The sequence below is a fragment of the Anas platyrhynchos genome, chromosome Z (genome assembly GCF_047663525.1).
Source record: "Anas platyrhynchos isolate ZD024472 breed Pekin duck chromosome Z, IASCAAS_PekinDuck_T2T, whole genome shotgun sequence".
Classification (NCBI taxonomy): domain Eukaryota; kingdom Metazoa; phylum Chordata; class Aves; order Anseriformes; family Anatidae; genus Anas; species Anas platyrhynchos.
The window spans coordinates 30248979-30271528 of NC_092621.1; the positions used below are offsets into that span (position 1 = coordinate 30248979).

A 22550-nucleotide genomic window follows, 5' to 3' on the forward strand; every position below is an offset into this window, starting at 1 on the left:
CATGGACTTTGCTATCAGTAAACTGAAGAAAGCGGGTAATCAGACTGGCTTCTACGTTCTTCGTTGCAGTCCTAAAGATTTTAAAAAATACTTCCTCACCTTTGCGATAGAGGTTTGTATTCTGTCATAAATGGTATTTGCAAAATGTCTATTGCATTACAACAAGGAGTATGATGTGCAATAAATGATTGTGTGTCCTGTTCAAGATGTTCATGTGATATGTGTATTTATTGTACTGCTACTTGTATCAGGACAACTTTCAGGGTTGTGTGAGAAACATACCAAAATGCATTCATGGTAAAGAATTCACTAATGGCACATAATATACACCCTGAAGATCAAGAGAGGGAGTTCTTGATTTGGGACATGACTGTTGTGCTGTTGTAATTGCTGAGGTGGTGGTGTGTAGTTTTCTGATCGTGGGTTGTTTGTTTTGTTTTTGTTTTTTTTTCCACCACAGTTAGGCTAAGGTAGACACTGTTGATTCCCATGGTGATTTGAGAGTGTCTGTCCTTCTAGGTTTAGGTCTTGTCTCCCATCCACTGTGCTGGGCTAGTCAGATTATCTGGCAACTGTTGTATCAAGACAGATCTGTGTAGGATATCTGGTGTAAGTTAGGGTGGAAGCCATGCTTGAAATACCTGCTGTTCTCATGCTACTAAAGAGCCAGATGTACTTCTGCTCTATGAGATTGCAGTTAGTGATAAATACAGCACTTTAATTTTGCTGTTACATAATTACACGATCTTGTTCCAGTATTTATTTTGTGCCAAAGATGGGCTTCTTTTAATTAAATTAACAGAGCTACGTTGTGTTTGTAACTAGGGAAGGTAGTAATATATGTATTTTCCTACTTGTTTGCAGCAAGCTTTAAAATTTGCTAAATACTGTCAGAAGTATGTAAATATCTGAAAATGACAAAATAATGTGGATGCATGGATGGAGAAGTAAACAGCCCTTTTGAGACCAGTTTCAGTAAAATTATATATCCTGTCAGTGAAGTGTGTTTGGTAGAATTTTTTTAGGCTGAGATATCACTTTGACTCAAGGCATGCTCCAAGTCTGAGAGTCAATCCAGCCATTAATTGACCTGGTCATGTGTGGTTTTTTTTTTGTTTGTTTTTTTCCTTGTTGTTATTTCTGGGCAAGCATTTGAGATTCAGAATTTGTTGGAACATTTTTTCACAGCATTTATATGAAGAACCATGAAAGTGCCATTAAGAAATCCTGTCACTTAAAAATATCGAATGAGATTTTCTCAAGGTTCACTTCAGTGCATACTGAGAATTTGTACTAAGAACTAATTGCTTACAAATGCAGGATAGACAGCAGAAAAAGTTATTGCTTCCAACATTTTTTTTTTTTTTTTAAGATTACCCCTTGCAACCTTGAAAGGGGTGAAGAAATTTTCATTACTAGGTCTGAAGGACCATTCCTATGATTCTTTATCTGTTTTCTCAGCTCCATCTTTGCAGATTCAGTAATGTTTGTGCTTAGCATCAGCATACTAACTCTAGTGATGAGAGTAGAATCTAGTTTTCTCAGAATCATTATTACATTGTGAGAACAAAATAACAAACTGTGGTAATATTTTGCTGAAGCATTCTTTCTTCAGTTAGAAAAATGCTGTGCATTTAAATATTTTCTAAAGTACTAAATATTGATCTATTTTCTTTTAATGGGAAAAAAATCTCTGCAGCGTGAGAATGCCACTGATTATAAACACTGTTTGATTACGAAGAATGAGAATGGGGAATATAATCTTAGTGGAACCAAGAGAAGTTTTGGTAATCTTAAGGATCTGTTGACCTGTTACCAGACAGAAACTGTCCGTTCAGACAGCATAATTTTCCAGTTCATCAAATGCTGTCCACCAAAACCAAAAGGTAAGAGAAGGTACCTTATTTCCAAACAGGAGTGTTTTCAAGTTTTTGGTTAAAGATTTTAAAATAAAGCAACAGATAAATGACTCTCAGTTAAGTAGATGTATTGGCTTGTGTGGGTTCTTTTTATTTCACTTACCTATTTGTTCATCTTCTTGGTCAGAGTTTCCAGTCATACTGTCTGCCAAATTTTACTTCATTATGACGTGGTCTTTCAGAAGAAATTGTAGTAACTATCACAGTTTCATTATTAGAAGTAAAACCAGTTTCTTATTTGCAGTGGATTGTGTGCAAAAGCATTTCTTCTGCAATCAAGTGTTTTCAAGTCTTGAAAGGGAAAGAACTACTAAAAGTATCATTTCTCACTGTGGATAGATCCAAAAGCAATAGAAACAATAATGGCATGTTTCCAGAGAATTTTTTTTAACTGATTGTTGACATCTGAGCTGAATAACGCCAAGGCTGCACTGTGATTTAATCTTCTCTTAACACTGAAAAGTACACACTGAATAGTCCCTGCCAGAGGAGTGGATTTTTCTTTAGTTTTATTAAATGTTTTCCTTTATACTATACGGATTTTTGAATAAATTGGTATCAGTGAATATCTTATTTTTGTTAGATAACACCTTCTCATTAATAATCTTTCTGAAACAATATATTAATATATAATAGTTTTGTGTTGTATAACTTTATTTTCTTTACTCTCTTTCTTCTCCCAGATAAATCAAATCTCCTAGTCTTCAGAAGTAATAGCGTCTCTGATGTACCTTCATCACCAACGCTACAGAGGCACAATAACGTCAACCAGATGGTCTTTCACAAAATCCGGAATGAGGACTTAATCTTTGTAAGTCCGTTAGTTGCTTCTTTAACTGCAGATTGTTGGTTTAGTATATACTAAATTTTTAGAACTCAGTATCTGTTTAAAAGAATCTTATCTGAACTAAGAGATTTTGCTCTAATCTTTCCTTAAAGAGGAAAGTAATTTTTTAATCTTTCTATTATTATTGATATTATTTTGTCCTTTTGACTGCGGTAGTGGTTGTTGTTTTCTGTACTTCAAGGGATGTCTAAATATATCTTCATAATAGCAACTCCTTCCTCTCTGGTTCTTGCAGCAATTTATTTCCTGAGACCCTTGACAATCAATATTTTTTAAAAAATGAGCAAAGACTAGGTTGCTTCTTTGTCCCCTTAATCTGACTCTAGAGGTGTGCTAACTGTACAGTTTTGCATACATGCGTTACTTAGAGTGGAAGTTTTACACCTTTCACAGAACAGGTAGAGATTTCTCATTTTCCCTGTCTTTTTTTTTTTTTTTTCTTTCAGGAAGAGAGTCTTGGACAGGGCACATTTACTAAGATATTCAAAGGTACAAGGAAAGAAGTGGGAGACTATGGCCAGCTCCATCAAACTGAAGTTCTTTTAAAGGTGCTGGATAAAGTGCATAGAAACTACTCTGAGGTTGGTGTGATTTTTGGCTATTGTATAATATTTGTCCATCCTGTGTTACTTTTATTACAAAGAACAACTTGAACGTGTTATGTGGCAGAGGGTTGTTTGTTGAACCAAGCTCATTCTCGGCCTTGAGACAATGGGATTGAGACTTGCTCTGAGAAGTACACCTGCGTGCTTTGTTTCCTCTCTCCTTACTTTCAGAGAAGTCATAGCTAGCCACAGCCAGCCAGAGAATAGTTTGCTTGTTTTTTTGTTTTTTAGTTTTTTTGTACCATGCAGGTAGTACAGGAAAAACAGTTTGACCGCAGAATTACCTGTATCAGTAAATTCATTATATACAGACAAGGTACCAACAGTTAGAAAAAATACTTTCTCTTGATTTACTATCTTCAGTTTTTTTGGCATATTACAAATTCTCCAATAAAATAGACATTTCACATCAAGTCATAAAACATCAGAAATATTAATGTATGACACACACCCATTTGTAGATTCATCCATATTCAGTTAGGCTTCTCAGTCTTTGAGTGAAGCTGTGAGCAAACCTGAAACACTCTTCTGTACAAACCAGTACTCTGGTAATATAATTAATTTCAAGACTCAGTATGGGAAAATTTAATTTTAAAGAAATTAATAAATGCGGTAATTTTCACTGTTTATTATATATTTTGGTTATGTAATCATTTCAAATTCCTAATTACCCTGACAGTATTTTCAGCAAGCCAAGAGAGCCAATCTGGTATTCAGTGAACTTTTCAACTGCTTAGTGCGAATTCTATATTAAAATCTAAACAAAAAGGAAAAGACATTTTCAATAGCTAATATTCATAAGCATTGTATAGACATACACTTAATATTTGAAAACAATAAGCAATATCCTGTATTTGAATTTAGAGAAGTTAACATTTTCAAGTTAAGTGAAAATCAGATGTTAAAGGTACCTTAAGAATATAAAAATATAATCACCTGAAGGAAAACAAGCTAATTTTGACCTCATCTTCCTGGGGAAACAATCAGTACACAAGCAAGCTTAGCTGGAGATACAACTGAAAAGACTAAAAAAATGGCTAAAGAAATAAGTGTCTGAAACTTTCCTGAGGAGGTCAGGTAAGGGCTCACAGTATTGGACAAGTGATATAATAGTTCTTATCTTTTAACTTAATAATGTTCTGTGAAGAAATAAATTGGAAACTGAATAGTGCATTATGAAAGATTAAATTGGAAACTGAATAGTGCATCATGAATTTGTGCATTGTTTACTTAGTTGAGATAGAAGATGATTCTCTTTAAAATGTGGAGATACACCTGCCTGCAGAAATAAAGATCACTAACCTCTCTGGAGTGTGGATTGTTATTTAAAAGAAAACAAAAACAAAACACAGGGTCTTTGCATTGAGATAGGAGTTGAAATGGTTTTTAAAATATCCATGGTTTTAACAAAGTTTTTAGAAATAATGTATTGGAGTTTTGCTTTCACTGATTTATTCTCTCTTCTTTCTCTTTCTAAGTCCTTCTTTGAGGCAGCAAGTATGATGAGCCAGCTTTCTTACAAGCATTTGGTATTAAATTATGGAGTCTGCGTGTGCGGAGAGGAGAGTAAGTAGAAATAACTTGCTTTTTTCACTAATTTTATACAGCTGTCATTAGAGTTTGCTGTTGGAACCTTGTAAAAACAGGGAAAAAATTAAAACAACCTGTTCCCCACAAAAACTCTACAAACGTTAATAATAGTAAAAATTTATTTTCTGCAGAATTAGAATGTCTGTTTAGTTTAACCTACTGCATTGTAACTATTTATTAGTATGTTTCTAAAAACACCCGATATGGAACATCCATCTATATGATGATGGAATATCAATCCTCATAATGAAATCTTAATTTTGGACATCTGTCCAATTTTTGTGTGCTGCCTTTGAATTCACATTGCTGGATCTCGCTTTAACAGTTTCTGTCTTAATTCAGTCTTTGGCAGAGATGCCAGTTTGCAGTAAAAACATGTTTTTTTCTGTGATTAGCAATCTGTAACAAATTGAAGCATTTTTACAGTAACTGTTTATTATGTAGACAGCAGGCTCCATTCAGAGAGAGGGCATTTGCAAAACAGGCGGGGGGTGTTCTAGTGGACGTCACTTCTCTTAGCAGGTTGGAAAAGGCAGCATAATGTTTGGATGAGAACTTACAATACCACTTTCTTTAAAAAAAAAATAAAAATAAAATTGCTTTCATACTTTATTCATGGAATCATGTACAAGGACAATATATAAAATCAAATGTAAGGAGTGTATCGTTTTGAAATAAACAAAAAGAACAAACTAGTTACCTAAGAATGGATGCGGTTGCTTATTTTTCCTTTAGAGCACAGTTGTCATCCATAGTCTGTTTTAATTCTGGAGACAAGAGGCTTGCTACATTTTAGCAAGAGGCAGAAATTTAGCAGAGGCAGAAATGGGAAGAGAAACTGTCATATTTTATTCCGTGTCAGACATTTGATGTACAGATTTGAGAATAATTTCTTCATGTAATCGTGTTGTTCTTAAAAAAAAAAAAAAAAAAAAAATCCAACTACTAAATAAACATTGTGAAAATCAGTTTGTTTTCATTAACTAAATACAATACTGGTAGTTTCTGGTGTCTTCAGAGTCTAAAAAGCATGGCAATGTGAGCATCCTCTCTACAGTTTCCTGAGGACAGGAAGCAGAGAGGCAGCTGCCAGTCTATCAATGATGACAAGACATGTGGGGATGGCACAAAGCAGCACCAGGAGAGATTCAGACTGGACATTAGGAAAAATTTCTGTTCCGTGAGGGTGGCCAAACCCTGGAGCATGCTTCCTAGAGAGATGCCCCAAACCTGTCAATGTTCAAGAGAGATTTGGATGTCTTTATTAGTATGTTTTACCCTTTGGTCAGCCCTGAAGAGGTCAGGCACTAGATGATCTTTGAAGGTCCCTTCCAAATTAACTGTTCTATTTGATTCTATTCTAATCTTGCAGCTGAAGGCAAGAGTTCAGTCATGCAATTTGAAGCTTTGTATAGGAAGTGTTGAAGACTGTGTAGCAGTATGAAATTGATCTTGTTTTGTGGGTTATTTGCTGCATGACTGCATGGAGACATGTGTCATACATATACGTTTGTTTTTTAGTGCAAATTTTTATTGGTCTGTTTTTAAGACCATCTTGTTTCAGGAATAAAAAAAAAAAAAAACAACACCAAATTTTCCAGTAAGATTGCAGACTGTAATCAACTAAGAAATGAGTGACTTGAAATTTTGACTTACTACATTCATGTTACTGTGCAGTACTGTGCTTGTCAGAAGCGACATTATTTATTGTGCCTGTGGAGTGAGGATGGATGCTCACCAGATTTGTTAAGGCTGAAACCTATTTTGCAAAAGAATGATTTATTAGCTCTTGTAATTTTGCATTTTAGAAGAAATTAGTCAAAATTTAGCACCCTGAAGAAATGTAAATAGCATAGAACATTTATGGCAATATTAAGATGTCATATAAGCTTCAATTTATAGTGAATTCACCAATATGTATCAAAGAAAGTGGTCTGTAATGCTTGGATAATGTGTCTGCCTGAAATTTCATTTATTTTCTGTTAACTGTTACTCTTTTAACATTTTAAATCAGATATCCTTGTACAAGAGTATGTGAAATTTGGATCCTTGGACACGTATTTGAAAAAGAACAAAAATGTTATCAATATCGTGTGGAAGCTGGAAGTAGCCAAACAATTGGCATTAGCTATGCATTTCCTGGTGGGTAGTTTATTCTTCAGTTTTGTTAGTGGTTGAATTCAAGTGTTCCAGGTTAATGTATATAGAAGGTCTAAGCCATTACCCTACTTCTTGAAACTAAATGGGGATTGTGAAAATAAGATGACATTTGTGAATAGCCAAGGACAGACCTTTGTACAATATGCAAAATGTATTTTTTTTCTCATTTTTTAAATACTTCTTCATTCATTGTGAAATAAAAACACTTTTCCAGCAATAATTCTGGAAAAGTTATTTCTCCAGCAATAATTTTCTTCCTGCATTTTCCACCTCAGCTAATGGTTCTGAACATATAAACGCTTTCCTGGTAGTGTTAGTAGCTAACCACTGGAAGGAAAAAGTGTTTCCCTGTTAAAAGGGCCAGTACATTCTTTTTGCGCATTAGGTACCAATCTTCTATCAGTTTAAATGAGCATAAAGACCTTTATTTGAAACAGGATATGTGATTAGATTAATTTTCCTTTTAACAGAATCTAACTGTTCTTTTAGGGACATGGTTTAGTGGCTGGCACTGGTAGTAGGGTAATGGTTGGACCAGATGAGCTTGGAGGTCTTTTCCAATCCTTATGATTTTATATGTATCATATATAATGATAGCTATTAACTCAAAAGTTTATGTAGATAATTAAAATGAAAGTAATTTGGCTAGAAGCTGTTAACTTTGAGAGGAACTGGTGAAAGTTCTGAAATTTGGTATGCCTATCTATGATCATTATTTGTTTTGTTTCCCTCATGCTGGGAAGTACTGATTTTTCCTTTTCAAAGGTAGACAAAAAAAAATCTATATATAAAAGATGCATTTCTGTTCATCAGGAGGATAAAGGCCTTGTTCACGGAAATGTCTGTGCAAAAAACATCTTGCTTATCAGAGAGGAAGACAGGAAGTCTGGAAACCTTCCATTTATAAAACTAAGTGATCCTGGCATCAGTATTACAGTTTTGCCAAGAGACAGTAAGTCTTTGTGTCAACTTCCTTGTTTATTGCTTATGACTTGAAAATTAAGCTTTTTTTTTTTTTTCTTGTTACCATTGCTGTCATAATAAGTTACTTCATTCTTCTATCCCTTTAAAATAATCCCTGCAGTTCTAGTCAGCTGTCACACAGTTATCCATTGTGGAAGTGTTTCCTGCTGTCCTCAATCTGAAGAAGTATTTTTCACTGGTAGTGCTATTAGTATACTATAATGTACCACAAGTAAGCGTGCAGGTTGCTGCTGGAGTAAGTATCCTATTATTGATCAGGATTCAATTGAAAATTAAGTTAAATTATCTCCACTGCATTTCTTCTTGAATACCTGAAGTCACTGACGATGCTAAAAGTAAGCCTCTGCCACTGAGGCTGTTTCATTGCTTTATAAACAGCAAAATTAATTCAGTCTAGAAGAAACATATAGTGTGTGCAAGATCATTATGCTTGCAAGATCATTATGCTAATGAAATTGAAGTAATATTATTCTTTATATAGTCTTTTTAATGGAAAAACAAACATACTTTAGGTTTGTTGATTCTATAGATACCAAAAGAAGTAATGCACCTAAGATACTATAAGCAGCGCAGTGCTATTAGTTTCCAATTAATTTTCCCCCTTTTAATATAAGAAGCCTTCATTAATCTTACAAGATCTCACTTTAAGAAGCTTTAAATCTGCATCAGCGCAATACCATATTTAAGCCTGTTACTAGAATCAGTACCAAAAGTTCAAAAATCAAAAAGTAGGGAATTTCTCACTGTGGCTCCTTTATATTGCTGCGCCATAATGTGTCAACAACTAGTAAAGTACTTCCAACTCTTTGCAATCTAGTTACTTCACGGCAACTACTAAACCCTGATAACCTTGGGGAAAATGTTAAATTAGAGCAAAAATATAATTTGAAAATAAGGTTTACAATTTTTGACATTAGTCTAATTTTATAATAAAATCAATGATTCTCTATTCGGTTTCATAAGTATTATTTTTATAGATATTCTGTAGCATTTTCTAGGAAAGAACAAAAACTTGGAAAGGCATTAAAAACCTCTCACAGAATGAAATACCTATGTATACTAAAATAATTTTTACTGAATCAAATATGTTATAAAATTTTCTAGTTTTATTATTGATCTTAACATGTTGTTTCTATTGTGCAACTGCACAGTTCTTCTTGAAAGAATACCATGGGTTCCACCTGAATGTATTGAGAATCCCAAACAATTAAGCCTGGCTACAGATAAATGGAGTTTTGGTACTACTTTGTGGGAAATCTGCAGTGGAGGAGACAAACCTCTGAGTGCACTGGATTCTTCAAGGGTAAATATTACTGGATCTTCAATAATAAGTTGGATACTTAAAACATATGCTGCTGTACTACTCTCTAAAATGATTTATAGTATAAAAGGACCACTATTTCTTACAAAGTCTGATCCAGTTTCCCAGGTGTTGTAATCAGCTCTTACAACAAACTCCAAGGTCTACTTTAGACATAGCTTTTAGATATGTGTATTTCAGAAGTTGCCCTCCTGTCTGCTACTAATCCACATGCTTTTGTAATAACAATGAAGCTTTTTATATCTAAAGAAGCTCACATAGCCCAAAGATGGACAAATCTTTCTGTTGGATTCATCCAATTTAGGTTTCATGAAATTACCAACAAAGGAGACACCATCTTTCTCATTATCTTTCTCTCTTACCTTCCACCAGTAACTGCCTGGGAATTTTTCAACTCATTACTCTAAATTCTGCCAGTTTTGCTACATTGTCAGTCTTGGCTTTTGATGTAAATTGGTCAGATGTGCACGTTGGTGAGATAAAAAGCCTAGGCTGAGAGCTGTATTTTTTGGTTGCTTTGGTCAGAATGTTATGGTTACCGCAACTCTTTGTGGCAATATATTAAAGTGTTTTTTATCTCTCTTTAATTACAGAAACTACAGTTTTATGAGGATAGACACCAACTTCCTGCACCCAACTGGACAGAGCTAGCAAACCTTATAAACAACTGTATGGATTATGAGCCAGATTTCAGGCCTTCATTTAGAGCAATTATACGTGACTTGAATAGTTTGTTCACTCCAGGTGAGTCCAAGTCTGTGATACAACAAGAATACACTAGACAAAAAGAACCCTGATTTCTGTTGTTTCACTTTCACATAGTGTGTTCAGTTTTGGGATGTTAATCTACAACCTCTTTGGAAAGCAAACACATAAGTTAGCAATATTATATTACTACTGTTTAGGTTGCTCTGAGAGAATACATTAAAAGTTAGCATTATTATTCAAAGCAGTTTTTTGGTTTGATTAGTATCTATCTTAAATTTTTTATCTCCTAACCACAAATACTTGTGAAGCTGTTTTGTCTCTGAAAATAGAAAGACATTATTTATTTTATTAAGAGAAAGATGCATGTTATCACAAGCACTTGTGAGGTTTTCATTTCTCTCCTCCACAGCTGTGGGGTCACTGCACAATAGCTGTTAAACTGAAGTACAATAGGCCTTTAAAAAATTGTATTTGGAAATTACAGCAAGACTCACTGTGAGTTAAGAGAAGGTATTTGGCTGTTTGGTAATAGCTCTTTGTCTCTATGGCTGGAAATTACTATGTAGAAATTAGGGGGATTGTTAATACTCCACTAAGCTCAGGGTATGCCTAACAGAGGTAGAACATGCATTGTAATATTCTTTTTCATTCTCCTTTTCTGCTTCTCTGTGCTTTCTTCTCCCTTTATTTATTCCTCCTTCCCCTCAGATTACGAGTTATTGACAGAAAATGATATGTTGCCAAATATGCGAATTGGCGCACTTGGATTTTCTGGGGCTTTTGAAGATCGGGACCCAACACAATTTGAAGAAAGACATCTTAAGTTTTTACAGCAACTTGGCAAGGTAGGTTGTTTGGAAATTCTCTAAATGCCCAGAAAAGAAACATCTTTTTCAGTTATCTTCTGATGACCCCATATACGTGTGACGTTGAACACTTCAATTACAGAAAATAATAATTTGAGTCACAACACGATTTTCAAGTTCCTTTCAATTCTTTTTTCAGTTTCACAAGGTAATTAGATAGGAAAAAGGTGGCTGGTCTCTACAATGAATCCAGTCACACTGAAAGGCTAATTTCTCCAATTATTTCCTAATAATGCTGAGCTGTTGTTGTGGTTTAACTCATCAGGCAGCTAAGCACTATACATCTTTTTGTGTACTCCACACCCCTGCAGTGAGATGGGGGAGACAACTGGAGTGTGTGTGTGTGTAAAACTGATAAAGACCGTTTATTAGAACAGAAAAGGAAAATAACGATGATGATAATACACAAAGCAGGTAATGCACAATGCGATTGCTTACAACCCACTGACTGATGTCCAGCCTGTCTCTGAGCAGCAGCCCCCTACCCCTGGCCAACCACTGCAGTTTTTGTTCAGTATTACATCATATGGTATGGACTATCCCTCTGGCCAGTTGGGACCAGCTGTTGTGGTCATGAACACTCTCACATTCTTGTGCACCCCCAGCATCCTCATTGGCAGGGCAGCATGAGAAGCAGAAAGTCATTGTCTCTGTGTAAGCACTGTTCTGGAATAACTAAAACATAAGTATGTTATCAGCATTATACTTGTCCTAAACCCAAAACACAGAACCCGATCAGCTATTAGGAAAAAAATTAACTCTATCCCAGCCCAAACCAGGACAGCTGCATCTGAAACTCGTTTTTTGTCAGATGTGATTCATTTGAAATTGTTCCAGAGTAATCTTGCATAGAACTAGTGGGATTTTTTTTTTGTACGTGCATATTCTGGGATATCTACATATACAGTCTCTGAACTCAGTAGTGTGTTTGAGATATACGTAAACCTTGAACATTTTAGACTTTAGAAGTCATCATTTCACTGCTAGTTTTGCAAGTCATTGCAGGCTGGCTGTGGAAAGCATGCCTAGATAGATGACTTAGTGCAGCTGACAGTGTTACCAAAGTATCATTTTTCCAGAATGGTCTCTTGCTTTTTTGTATTACTATTGGCATGATAGATACGTATTCATTGGACTCCAAGTACTAGCAAAAACAAGTCTGAACGCAAAGTAGCAGAACTACTTTTATTTGCAGATGATTGTTGACTTTAAACAACAAAATGGCAGAGGGAGAGGAACAGAGTTGTAGGTAATGACTGCAAAAAAGAAGGTAAAGAAAATCTGAACAGAGAGAAGGAAGAAAGTAGAACAGAGAAACAGGTTGGGAAAAACTAAAACAAACAAGCAAACAAAACACAAAAAAACAGCCAGGAGAAGCCTTAATGTGATGTGGTTTTGCAAGTTCAGGAAAAGAGCTATCTCAGAAGGTGTCATGGAATTGTAGATAGAAATTTGTGGAGAAGGGGGAGAAAATAAATGTAGGTCACCCTCCTTTCCTCCAGTGCAGTTTGCTTCCTTTCATAGAGCGTGTTTATTATAGACAGTTGTTATGGAGCTGTGACCTGTGATCCTGCACTCCTACCTTTTTTCAGGTAGGGTTTGTGGTATTTCACTTAAATAATTGTCTGGTATTACATAAAACTTATTACATAATTGCATTATTTAATGCTAGTACATTGAGCACTGAGGCTATTATGAACATTTATTAAGAAAGAGAATGGTGTGGACTCATTTGTAATTCAAATACTTCTACTTCTGATCTAGGGAAATTTTGGCAGTGTTGAGATGTGCCGGTATGACCCCCTACAGGATAATACTGGAGAGGTGGTGGCTGTGAAAAAGCTGCAACATAGCACAGAAGAGCACCTTAGGGACTTCGAAAGAGAAATTGAAATACTTAAATCTCTGCAGCATGATAACATTGTTAAATACAAAGGAGTGTGCTACAGTGCAGGTATGTGCTATACTGAATACACCGTCAGCAATGCACCTAAGCATGCATACTGCGAGAAATTCAGAGAAATAAGTGTTTATGAAAGTTACCCATTTTCTTTATCTTAAAGTATGAAAGTCTTCCTAGAAATTAATTTGGGGTTAAGTAGGAAAATGTAACCATTTTTTAACTGTTGTTTTTTTGTCACTTAATGTGATGTTCCAGAGTGGATAATATTACTTCTCATACAGTCTGTATAACAGGAGACAGGAAGAAATTTCAGAAACAGATTTATTTGAGTTAATTGTTCATGGTGTTGAAAATGAGTGAAAACATGTTTTTTTGCCCAAGGTCTTACTGTAAGAAAAAAAAAAAAAAAAACTTGTGTTCAAAATCTGACTAAGTTTTAAAGATGGTAAAATTGCAGAACAGATGATGTCAGTTACTATTCTGAGTTTTACCTCAGCAATGAAGAGGAATTATATAAAACAAAGACACATATGGGTGGGATTTCTGCTTTGCTTTAGCAATAGAAGCTGAAGTCTTGATGAGGTGATATGGATCCACATTATTGCTATGTTTAAATAAATGGCATTTCTTTAACAAATGCAGTTAACTAACCAATGAAAAATTGCTTAGTGATGAACATATAATAAATTGTGTGTTTTGGTACTAAGACTTCTCTATTACTTTTATTTGTTTGTAAACACCTATTTCAAAACTTTGCATTGGAAAATGACAGAAAAATTATATGTGTTTTTTTGCTGTTGTCATCAAAGGTCGTAGGAATCTGAGATTAATTATGGAGTATTTACCGTATGGAAGTTTACGAGATTATCTGCAGAAACACAAAGAAAGACTGGACCACAAGAAGCTTTTGCTGTATGCATCTCAGATATGCAAAGTAAGAGGGCTTTCAGATGATTAATATTTTTCAACAATATCTCTCCATTTTGTACATAAATCAATTGTTTTGATGTATCCCTTATAATAGTGTTGGGCTGCTAGCAAAGTATAGACCTTACAAAATAGCAATGCATGTTCATATATTCAAGAACATTACAAATTTCTGAGTATCTCAGTGGTATTGACTCATCCATCTGCTAACTGAGGGAGAATATTTACCATTTATTTTACTGTTTGTTTAATTCATATTTTCATTCTGAAGAATTAAAAACTCTTTTATTCCTAATGAGAGCTGGAATAGAATTTTGGAAGAGTTCATATGCTTGTCCAAGCAAACACTTCTTGACATACTGTAACTGATTTTTCAAACTTAGATATTCAGCTATAAAACCACTATTAACAGTATGCATATGCTTAAGACATTTTCTTTAAAATGCAAATACTATTACCTTATTAATCTACTGGAGCAAAAAGATATGATTTTTGTCTGAAGAAATAGAGGCCATGGATGTTCCCAAAGCTGTAAAAATTAGTCTCACAGATTAGCCCTGAAAATCCTTCATAAAATTCTGAAAAGGGAGGCAAAAATATGATCTCCCTTGTAGCTACTTCATTTCCTCAGAAGCAGGGTGTATACCTGCCCTAGATTTATTCTGTTGTTGTGCTTGAGATATGAGAAACACGGACACTACAGGTTTCTCTGCATGTTCAGCAGCTTGAATAAAGAAAGAAAAGAGCAAAGCAGGCAGATAGACATGCATGCACACACACACCACGCACACTCTGCTCTCCCTGTTCCCCTTCCCCAAGGTATGTAACAAGTATTTTAAAACTTCCATTCCCAGTTTTCCACATAAAGCATGGAAACAGTAGGTTATTTAGTGAGTATTCTTCAGGGTACGTAGCCCCTACCTATTTTCACATATAGTAAACTTGTGTCCTGCCACATTCAGGGCATTTTCTGTCTGCACTATCCCTAGAAAAGGCCTAACAAGAACGAGGCAGGAGAGTCTCTGCAAAAAGCAAGATCTTCTCCAGGCATTCAAACTTTTCATCTGGTTAACACAGCTTGATAGTTTCCTTCTTGTAACTGGACTGACTTGGTAAACCTTTTAGCTGCTGAACCTGGAGCATGTCCAGATGAATGCTGCATGCTTCTTTATCAGCTGATTCTACTTATTCATGTATTCACTGAAATAAAGCTAGGTGAGTTGTCTCCAGCAAAGCCTCCTAGATGGGCAAGCAGCCTGCAACAGAGCTGAAAACAGGAAATGTTTGGTCTATGGCAAGTGTCAGTCTTCTCACAAAGAGGAAGTATTAAACATGTGACTACCCACAGAAAGAGGGTTCAAAAAGTCCTCTTATCAAGGGGTCCAAAGCAGTACGTTTCTCTCTAGTAAAAGGTCTCAAGCATTAGAAATTCTCTTGCTATTTTTGCCACAAAATAACTTGGTATCCGTGCTGGTAAATCACCTTAAACAACCTTCCTTCAAGCAAAGATCTGGAAAAGTCTAAAACTCAGCACCACCTAGGAGGAAGGAGACCGAATTTTTCATAGAATAATCAGGGATTTTTGAACAGGCAAAAGCAGCAGCCGCTTACTTGTTGTATTCTGTAGCCATCTCAGCAGACCCTGAGGGATCAGAAGATATCTGCACTGTTCATTCCCAGAAGAAGCTGTGAAAGCTTGTATTTGCAAACCTTCAGGCTTTTAATAAAGTGTCACAGTGACAACAGTTTTTGGGACCCTGGCCTCTGAGACAGATGCATCAGACAGGGGGATTGAAAAGTAGATTTTGGCTTTTGCAGGCAGTGCGAGTATGGCAGGAAACTTTGGAAAAGGAATTAAGGTCAAGAAAGTAGAAAGAAAAACGTGGTGTGTTTGTTTGTGTGTGTGTACACGTGCTTATAAGTATGCATTTATAAGTACATATGTAAGAGAAACATTAAAATACTGCAGGTCTGCAGGATGGTGCTGAAAAATCAGAAACCAGATGGATTGACTTTTTCTAAGTAGCAGACACCAGGAGTAAGGGAACTAGAATATGCGTTTTGCAGATACTTAAGTGTGAGAACTTCCTGCTTTCATGTGACAAAGCATGGGCACACGCAGTACCAGAAAGTGGGAAGTCCACATGAAGGTTTTACTCTTAAAGAAGCATCTGCAGCTAACATCTAAGGGAGTCAAAGCCCAAGAATTAAAGTGGATGTGCTTTCCTTTGACCTCTTTTCACTGTTCTATCTGTAAAGCAGAGGTTATATTGATTGCTCTGATGTTTCTGCAGTATTCTGTTGCCTCAAATTTTTTGCTCAAAGGCTGGTGAGGCACTTAAAACAGGTTGCCCAGAGAGGTTGTGGATGCCCCATCCCTGGAGATGTTCAAGACCAGGTTGAATGTGGCCCTGAGCAACCTGATCTAGTGGGTGCTGTCCCTGCCCATGGCAGGGGGGTTGGAACTAGGTGATCTTTAAGGTCCCTTCCAACCCAGGCCATTCTATGATTCTGTGATTCAAAACAGCTTATTTTTTTCTTCATAGGATCTAATGCAGAATTTCATTGTTGATAAAATCTAGAGGGCTAGTGGTTCTGTGCTTAATTTGGAATGCTGAATTAAAAAATAAGGATCTTCAAAGCTGGTTAATGAACTCTGACAAAAATATCCAAGTTATGATTTATGACAAGATATTAAAATTGTAGTGAGCGCATAATATTACAAAACTGGAATCTGAATGCTTTTCCTTCTTTTAGCTTAACACCTTTTCCCCCTTTATTTAGATATTTTTTTCTTTTGCAATGTTTGGTACTATCAGGATCTCAAATCTATTTTTCCTGCTGTGAATTTGTTACTTTTGTTTGTTGTATAAAAATCTTTTTCCTTCTGCTTTGTTGCTCTTGCCTCAAATATGTGAGAGGAATGAAGGCATGGCTCATACCTGAGGGTTAAGTTGAGTGTAGTTGCTTCTTTCTGGTTCTTTACTACTAATCTGTGACAATTGTCCTGACTTACAGATGACATTTTTTGTACACATCTCATACTGTGAAAAGCAGGGTTTTCAGAGATGGCATTTGCTAGGAGTGATATTTCTGTAGATGTAAATCAGTACAGCTATCATTGGGTGCAGCTTGTGTCAGTAGTGCTGTTTGTCTGGTGGCAAGCAATTGGACTCTACAGTCAAATTTTCAAAGAATTTTGGCAACAGAACAACAAATATATATAGATATATATAAATATATATATATAATTATATGGTTTTTTTTCCCCTCAGTACATCTGATTTTTGGGATGTTCTTTTTTGCTCTATTGGCCCCACATTTTTTTAAATGTTTGCTGATAGGGGAAGAAGCTAAGAATAAGTTTATTTTTCCATCTCATAATGCTTAAAGTACTTCATGTGTCCTTACTAGAGAGCCCCACAGCGAGCTCTTAAATGATGAAGATGGAAGCATTTGAAACAGTGTAGTTAAACTCAGCTCCTGTCATGCCACAGGATTATGATTTCCATTCAAAATTTGCATGATTTCAAGTAACCATCTCTGTGAGCCTGGAAAATGCCTGTTGTAACAGGAAACTTATTAGTATCAGATACATTTTAGGACTGTTTTCAGGACAGTATCTAAAAGTAAAAAAAACGTATAGCATTTCCATTGACTGAGTGTATATGAAACTCAGGAGTCTGGCTTTGAAAAAAGCTAGATTTGGTGTTTTTCAGGATGGCAGCAGGTAGGTGATTAACGGGGAACAGGGCAGTTCTGAACCCCGTTTTGGAATGAGATGTTCTATATAAACAGCAATGCCATCTAGCGGTACTAGGCAGTAACAAGAATCTGAGAAAAGTTAAAACTTCGTAGTTTTTCTGATTTTTTTCACTTAAAAAACAAAAAGGGAGATAAATCTTTTGGAGAGAATAAATCTATAATATTGTTGTCCAAAACACTTGAGTTTAGCAATACTACAACATCATTTATTGCTTTTTGGTAGTTGGAGTGACGTTTTCTTGTAAAATTGACAGCCTCCTTGGTGTTTTATTTCACGTGTGAGAGTCAAGCATCTTCTAACACTGTGCACTGTCCAACATTTATTGCTGTGTAAGCAAGATTTTCTTTTTTGTAATGCTCTAATACTTTAGCTTGGTTGTCACTTCACTCACTGGCTTCTTCTACACTTTATTGATAGCAAAAATAAGAATGTATATAGGTAAGAAGGGATCAACAACGGCAGTAAAAGAAGACATGGCTCCAGGCAACTGCAAATATAGCCAGAGAACAGGTGTCAGATCTGAGGAATCATAAAGTTTGATAAAGCAATCAGGATGTGGAAAACGAAGGAAGAAGATTAAATAGAAATGGGTAATGAAATAGGAGACTTTTCATATGCGCTGTATTATGTAGCTTAGCCCAAATTTTGTTTCCTTTTACCTATTACTGGCAAATTGCATTTGGAGCTGTAACAGCTATCTAGCTGTGTAATCATAAACTATTGGCTCTGAGAGGTACTCTATGTAGCTGCCATCAGTTAAGTAACGACCCTGCATTTGGAGGAGTAACTCATTAGAGAAGACAAATATTCAACAGTCTTTGGTTTTAACTTTGTCCTTAATTTATCCTTTTAGAGGAAGTGCAGTCACTTAATGCTAAAAGTAACTTTCTTTTCTTTGTGTCTGTGAATTTTATGCTTAGGGTATGGAGTATCTGGGTACAAAAAGATACATTCACCGGGATTTAGCAACAAGAAATATCTTAGTGGAGAATGAGAACAGAGTTAAAATTGGAGATTTTGGATTGACTAAAGTCTTGCCACAAGATAAGGAGTACTACAAAGTGAAAGAACCTGGTGAAAGCCCTATATTTTGGTAAGTCTCCTTTTGATATATGAAATCATGGCACATTTTCAGCTCCGTATTTTCAGCAAATTGTTTTGCATATTGTAGAATTATGAAGTGCAAACTCCAACTCAGTTGTGAAAGCACTGTGAAGGTCCCACTCATGATATATGACTTTACATGGTGTAAGTGTAGGTATTCTCAACATATTTTAATGAAAAAAAAAAAAAACCAAAAAACTTCGGTATTTAAAAAATGCCTTAGGAATTGGCTCTTATCTAACATGGGAAAGCTTCTGGACTCTCACAGAGGCCACCATTGCAACCCCCTGCTACTAAACCTTGCCATATAAACCCTATACAACTGTACAACCTATACAACTGCATTCAGAATACAATAACATATACTTCTGTTCTGTGTATTCATAACGAAGACACAGGAGTACTTAGAAAATAGTCTCACAGATAATTGTGATAAAACCATTTTCTGTCTTGACAATGAAAGAAAATTCAATCTCATACCTTTGATTTTTGTCTATATAGCTGCTGTAGATGCTATTAAAATGTAATATTTAAAGGATGAATAAAATACTATAAAATACTATAAAAATAAAAACAGCTGGTGTTTTTGAGAGTTCAGAAGTACCTGGGACACAAGTCAAAGCTTACTGAAAGTGAAGGAAGGTGCTTACTGGCTAGAATTGTCTTTCTTTCCAGTCCTTTTCACATTAAAATCTTGTTCAACAAACAAAAAAAAACAGCCTTGGATATAGTAATCACTAGCTGTGTTAGTGTAAGCTAGTTTGTGTTTTTCAGTACCATTTAGTTACTGTTAACAGTAATTAGTGAAGGTAATGGTAGGAAACGGGAATGTGCTAATGCCTGTATACTAAGGGTACGTACTTGTGAAAAATCAATCCTGGTCTTAGTAAAAGAAATATATTCAAAACTAAAAAGCAACAAATCACACAGAACAATTTTTTTTTTTGACTATGTCTTGCAGGTATGCTCCAGAATCTCTGACAGAGAGCAAATTTTCTGTGGCCTCAGATGTGTGGAGTTTTGGTGTAGTCTTATATGAACTCTTCACTTATATTGAAAAGAGCAAAAGCCCACCAGCTGTAAGTACATAATGAATGGTTCTCGGAGGTTTATTTAAATTTTCAGAAAGATAGATTTTTACGGTACTTAAATAGCTTGAGAGTTACTGATCCTTTTCAGATGACACCTTCACATTTGAGACCACATCCAATCAGAAGCAGTAGCGTGCTGAGAAACATTACTATCGAGACATAGGAAGCAAAAGAGATCTGGAAAATCACCTGATAGTCTGCGCAAATTTTATCCACACTGTTACTCCCAGCTGTTTGGGAAAGATTTTAAAGTCTCTAAGTATAGATTCATCTTTCTTCTCCTTCATGGAGAGCGATCCCAGATGCAACTATTTCTTTGCAACATGACAAGTATATTTAATGCCATTCCAAATCAAAGGCTAAGCCAAACAATTACTTAAACATTAAGTTGTTTTAAATGTAGTTACTCTTAAAGTTATTTTGTTATGTTACTCAAACCCAAGCTAATAATCTTTTGAATTTCAGGAAAGAAAGGGAATAATTTTTGCAGACTCTTTACAGATGCTTTTAAGGACGAGTTTATACTAAACAGAAAAATATTACTTCTGCACTACAAAACAGTTCTCCAATTGGAAATGAGATTCACGATGTTACTTATACCTAGCATGCTCTGAAGGCAATACAGGGGAGAGCTGAGTATTATATATGTAGTGGAGCTGTCCTCACTGTTGGCTAGTGTTTCAGTCATGGCAAATGTAGTCTTGAGAGCTCAACGATTGTAGGTGAAAATGTACTTGGGAGACCGCTGCACTGACCTCAGCAGACCTGTAAGTAATTGAATACAATTACTAAACTATCAAGGAAGAACTCTCAAAGCAAGGACAGCACTCCCTGTGTAGGAACAAACATTGCAGACATCTGGAGTTCTTCAAAGGGACTGTGAGATGGAAAGTAATGGAGTAAGTCATGGGCTCAGGTGGAATATGCTTTGAATAAATGAACTTTTGGGGTAGGTTACTCTGTTATGCATCAACAAAAAATCATTTGTACCAATTAGCCAAAGCAGTCATTCATCACCTTTACAATTATTCATTGTATTATTGACATTGTCTGTTCGCATGTTCTATCAACAGTTATTTTGCATTTTCATATCAAGCATCATTAAAGAAATATATGTAGCATTGGATGAGTAACAGTTCAATTACATTATGCTTAGAAATTATTTTCAGAATAATTAGATATTATATAATATATATATTATAAATACTTGCTCATTTACTTTTGATCTCTGACATTCTGAGAAATATTTTTATCTACTTTCAGTATTATGTTCATTTCGGCTAGCAATATTTATCTAGTCCATTTCGGCTGGCTTTAATTATGCCATCCTTTCTGGCCTGTAGTTACTGATTAATCCTGTTTGTCTTTTTTTTAATACATCAGGAAGTTATTGCCTGTTTTCTGTTTGTTAAGAATTTTTAAAGCATCAAGATTTTTTGTTAATGTTTCTGGAAGATCTTTAAAATTAGCAGTAAGATTTATCCTTTTAAAAGGATTTAATCATCATCAGATGATAAATATTTTAAAGATTTTAATTTATTGCTTTAGATCTTGTGTATATAATCTTATTGTCTTACACACATACACACAAAAAAAAGGTGATTATTAACATTTGTCTGGACTTATTTATAGTTTTATCATTGCTATATACTGTGCTATTTATAGAATTTCTACGGTTTTTCTTATAAAGAGTTTTGCTTTGGTAATGATTTTTCAGCATCCTTTTTTTCCCTTCAAATATTATTTACAATAGTTGGCCTTCTGTTTCAGGAATTCATGCGCATGATTGGCAATGATAAACAAGGGCAGATGATTGTATTTCATTTGATAGAGCTTTTGAAGAATAATGGACGACTGCCAAGACCAGATGGATGCCCTGATGAGGTGAAGTATTATTATAGTAATACATTACTATAGTCTGAAAGGTGCTCAGTAAGGGTGAGCACATGGTAAATGCAAACCTTGTTTCCTTCTGCACGGATTACTGAAATATTTATACAGCCTGAATGGTTGTGCTGTTATTTTATCAGTTACATGATGAGTATAATCACATTTCTTTTATGATTCTTTAGATTGTATTCCCTCAGGAGCCTAGTATGTAGTCCTTCTAAATATACGAAATAGGATTATTGTGGCTGACTGCTGCAGTGGAGCACTCAGGCTTCTACTGCAAAAATGTAAATTTATTAAAGCAATGAAGTTAGCATATAGAATTTGATCCATAGAAGTCCCATATAAACATTCTTGTTCAAAATTGTGGACAGTGGATTTTTTGACATTTAAAGTTTAGCAGAAAAAAAAAAAAGCTTCTTCAGATTTAATGAATCACATTTAATTCCAAGATTTAAAAAAAACTTTATCTTGATAATACTCGTTCGCTTGCTCTTTCCTCCTCAAGTACAGGAAAACAACTCATGTTTATCATGTATATTATTCATTGTCGAGCATTCTCATCCAGGAGCTACCTGAAGTCTGTAGCCACAATGAATTATATGAATCAGATTTTATATGGTCAGGGCCTTTAGATTTGTATGCAGGTTCTTCATAGATACTGAATTTTATATGCCTGTAAAGTCATCTTCAGTGCACACATTAATTCAGTGTTCTTTTATTTTGCTAATACTCCAGGTGTTTTTAAAAAAATATTTCTAAGTCTTAATTCTCTGCTCTTTAGAGGAGGGGGCACTTCAGCTTGAGTCAAACTAGTAGGGCTGGGTAAGTGAATCAGTAAGGAAAGAATGTTTTATTTGTGTAACTTG

General features: G+C 35.2%; 1 protein-coding gene across 5 annotated transcripts in view; it reads left to right on the forward strand.

Moving 5' to 3' along the window:
- Positions 1–22550, forward strand: part of JAK2 (Janus kinase 2) — a 91082-nt gene that overhangs the window by 63420 nt on the left and 5112 nt on the right. For all 5 annotated transcript variants that reach the window (XM_027447150.3, XM_038170209.2, XM_038170208.2 and 2 more), the window contains 15 exons: positions 1–112; positions 1700–1886; positions 2603–2730; positions 3213–3347; positions 4850–4937; positions 6976–7103; positions 7935–8073; positions 9257–9408; positions 10020–10170; positions 10843–10979; positions 12765–12954; positions 13713–13837; positions 18517–18689; positions 19662–19779; positions 21562–21675. In XM_027447150.3, the coding sequence (XP_027302951.2) occupies positions 1–112; positions 1700–1886; positions 2603–2730; positions 3213–3347; positions 4850–4937; positions 6976–7103; positions 7935–8073; positions 9257–9408; positions 10020–10170; positions 10843–10979; positions 12765–12954; positions 13713–13837; positions 18517–18689; positions 19662–19779; positions 21562–21675 (2077 nt within the window). The remainder of the gene's footprint in view (positions 113–1699; positions 1887–2602; positions 2731–3212; positions 3348–4849; positions 4938–6975; positions 7104–7934; positions 8074–9256; positions 9409–10019; positions 10171–10842; positions 10980–12764; positions 12955–13712; positions 13838–18516; positions 18690–19661; positions 19780–21561; positions 21676–22550) is intronic.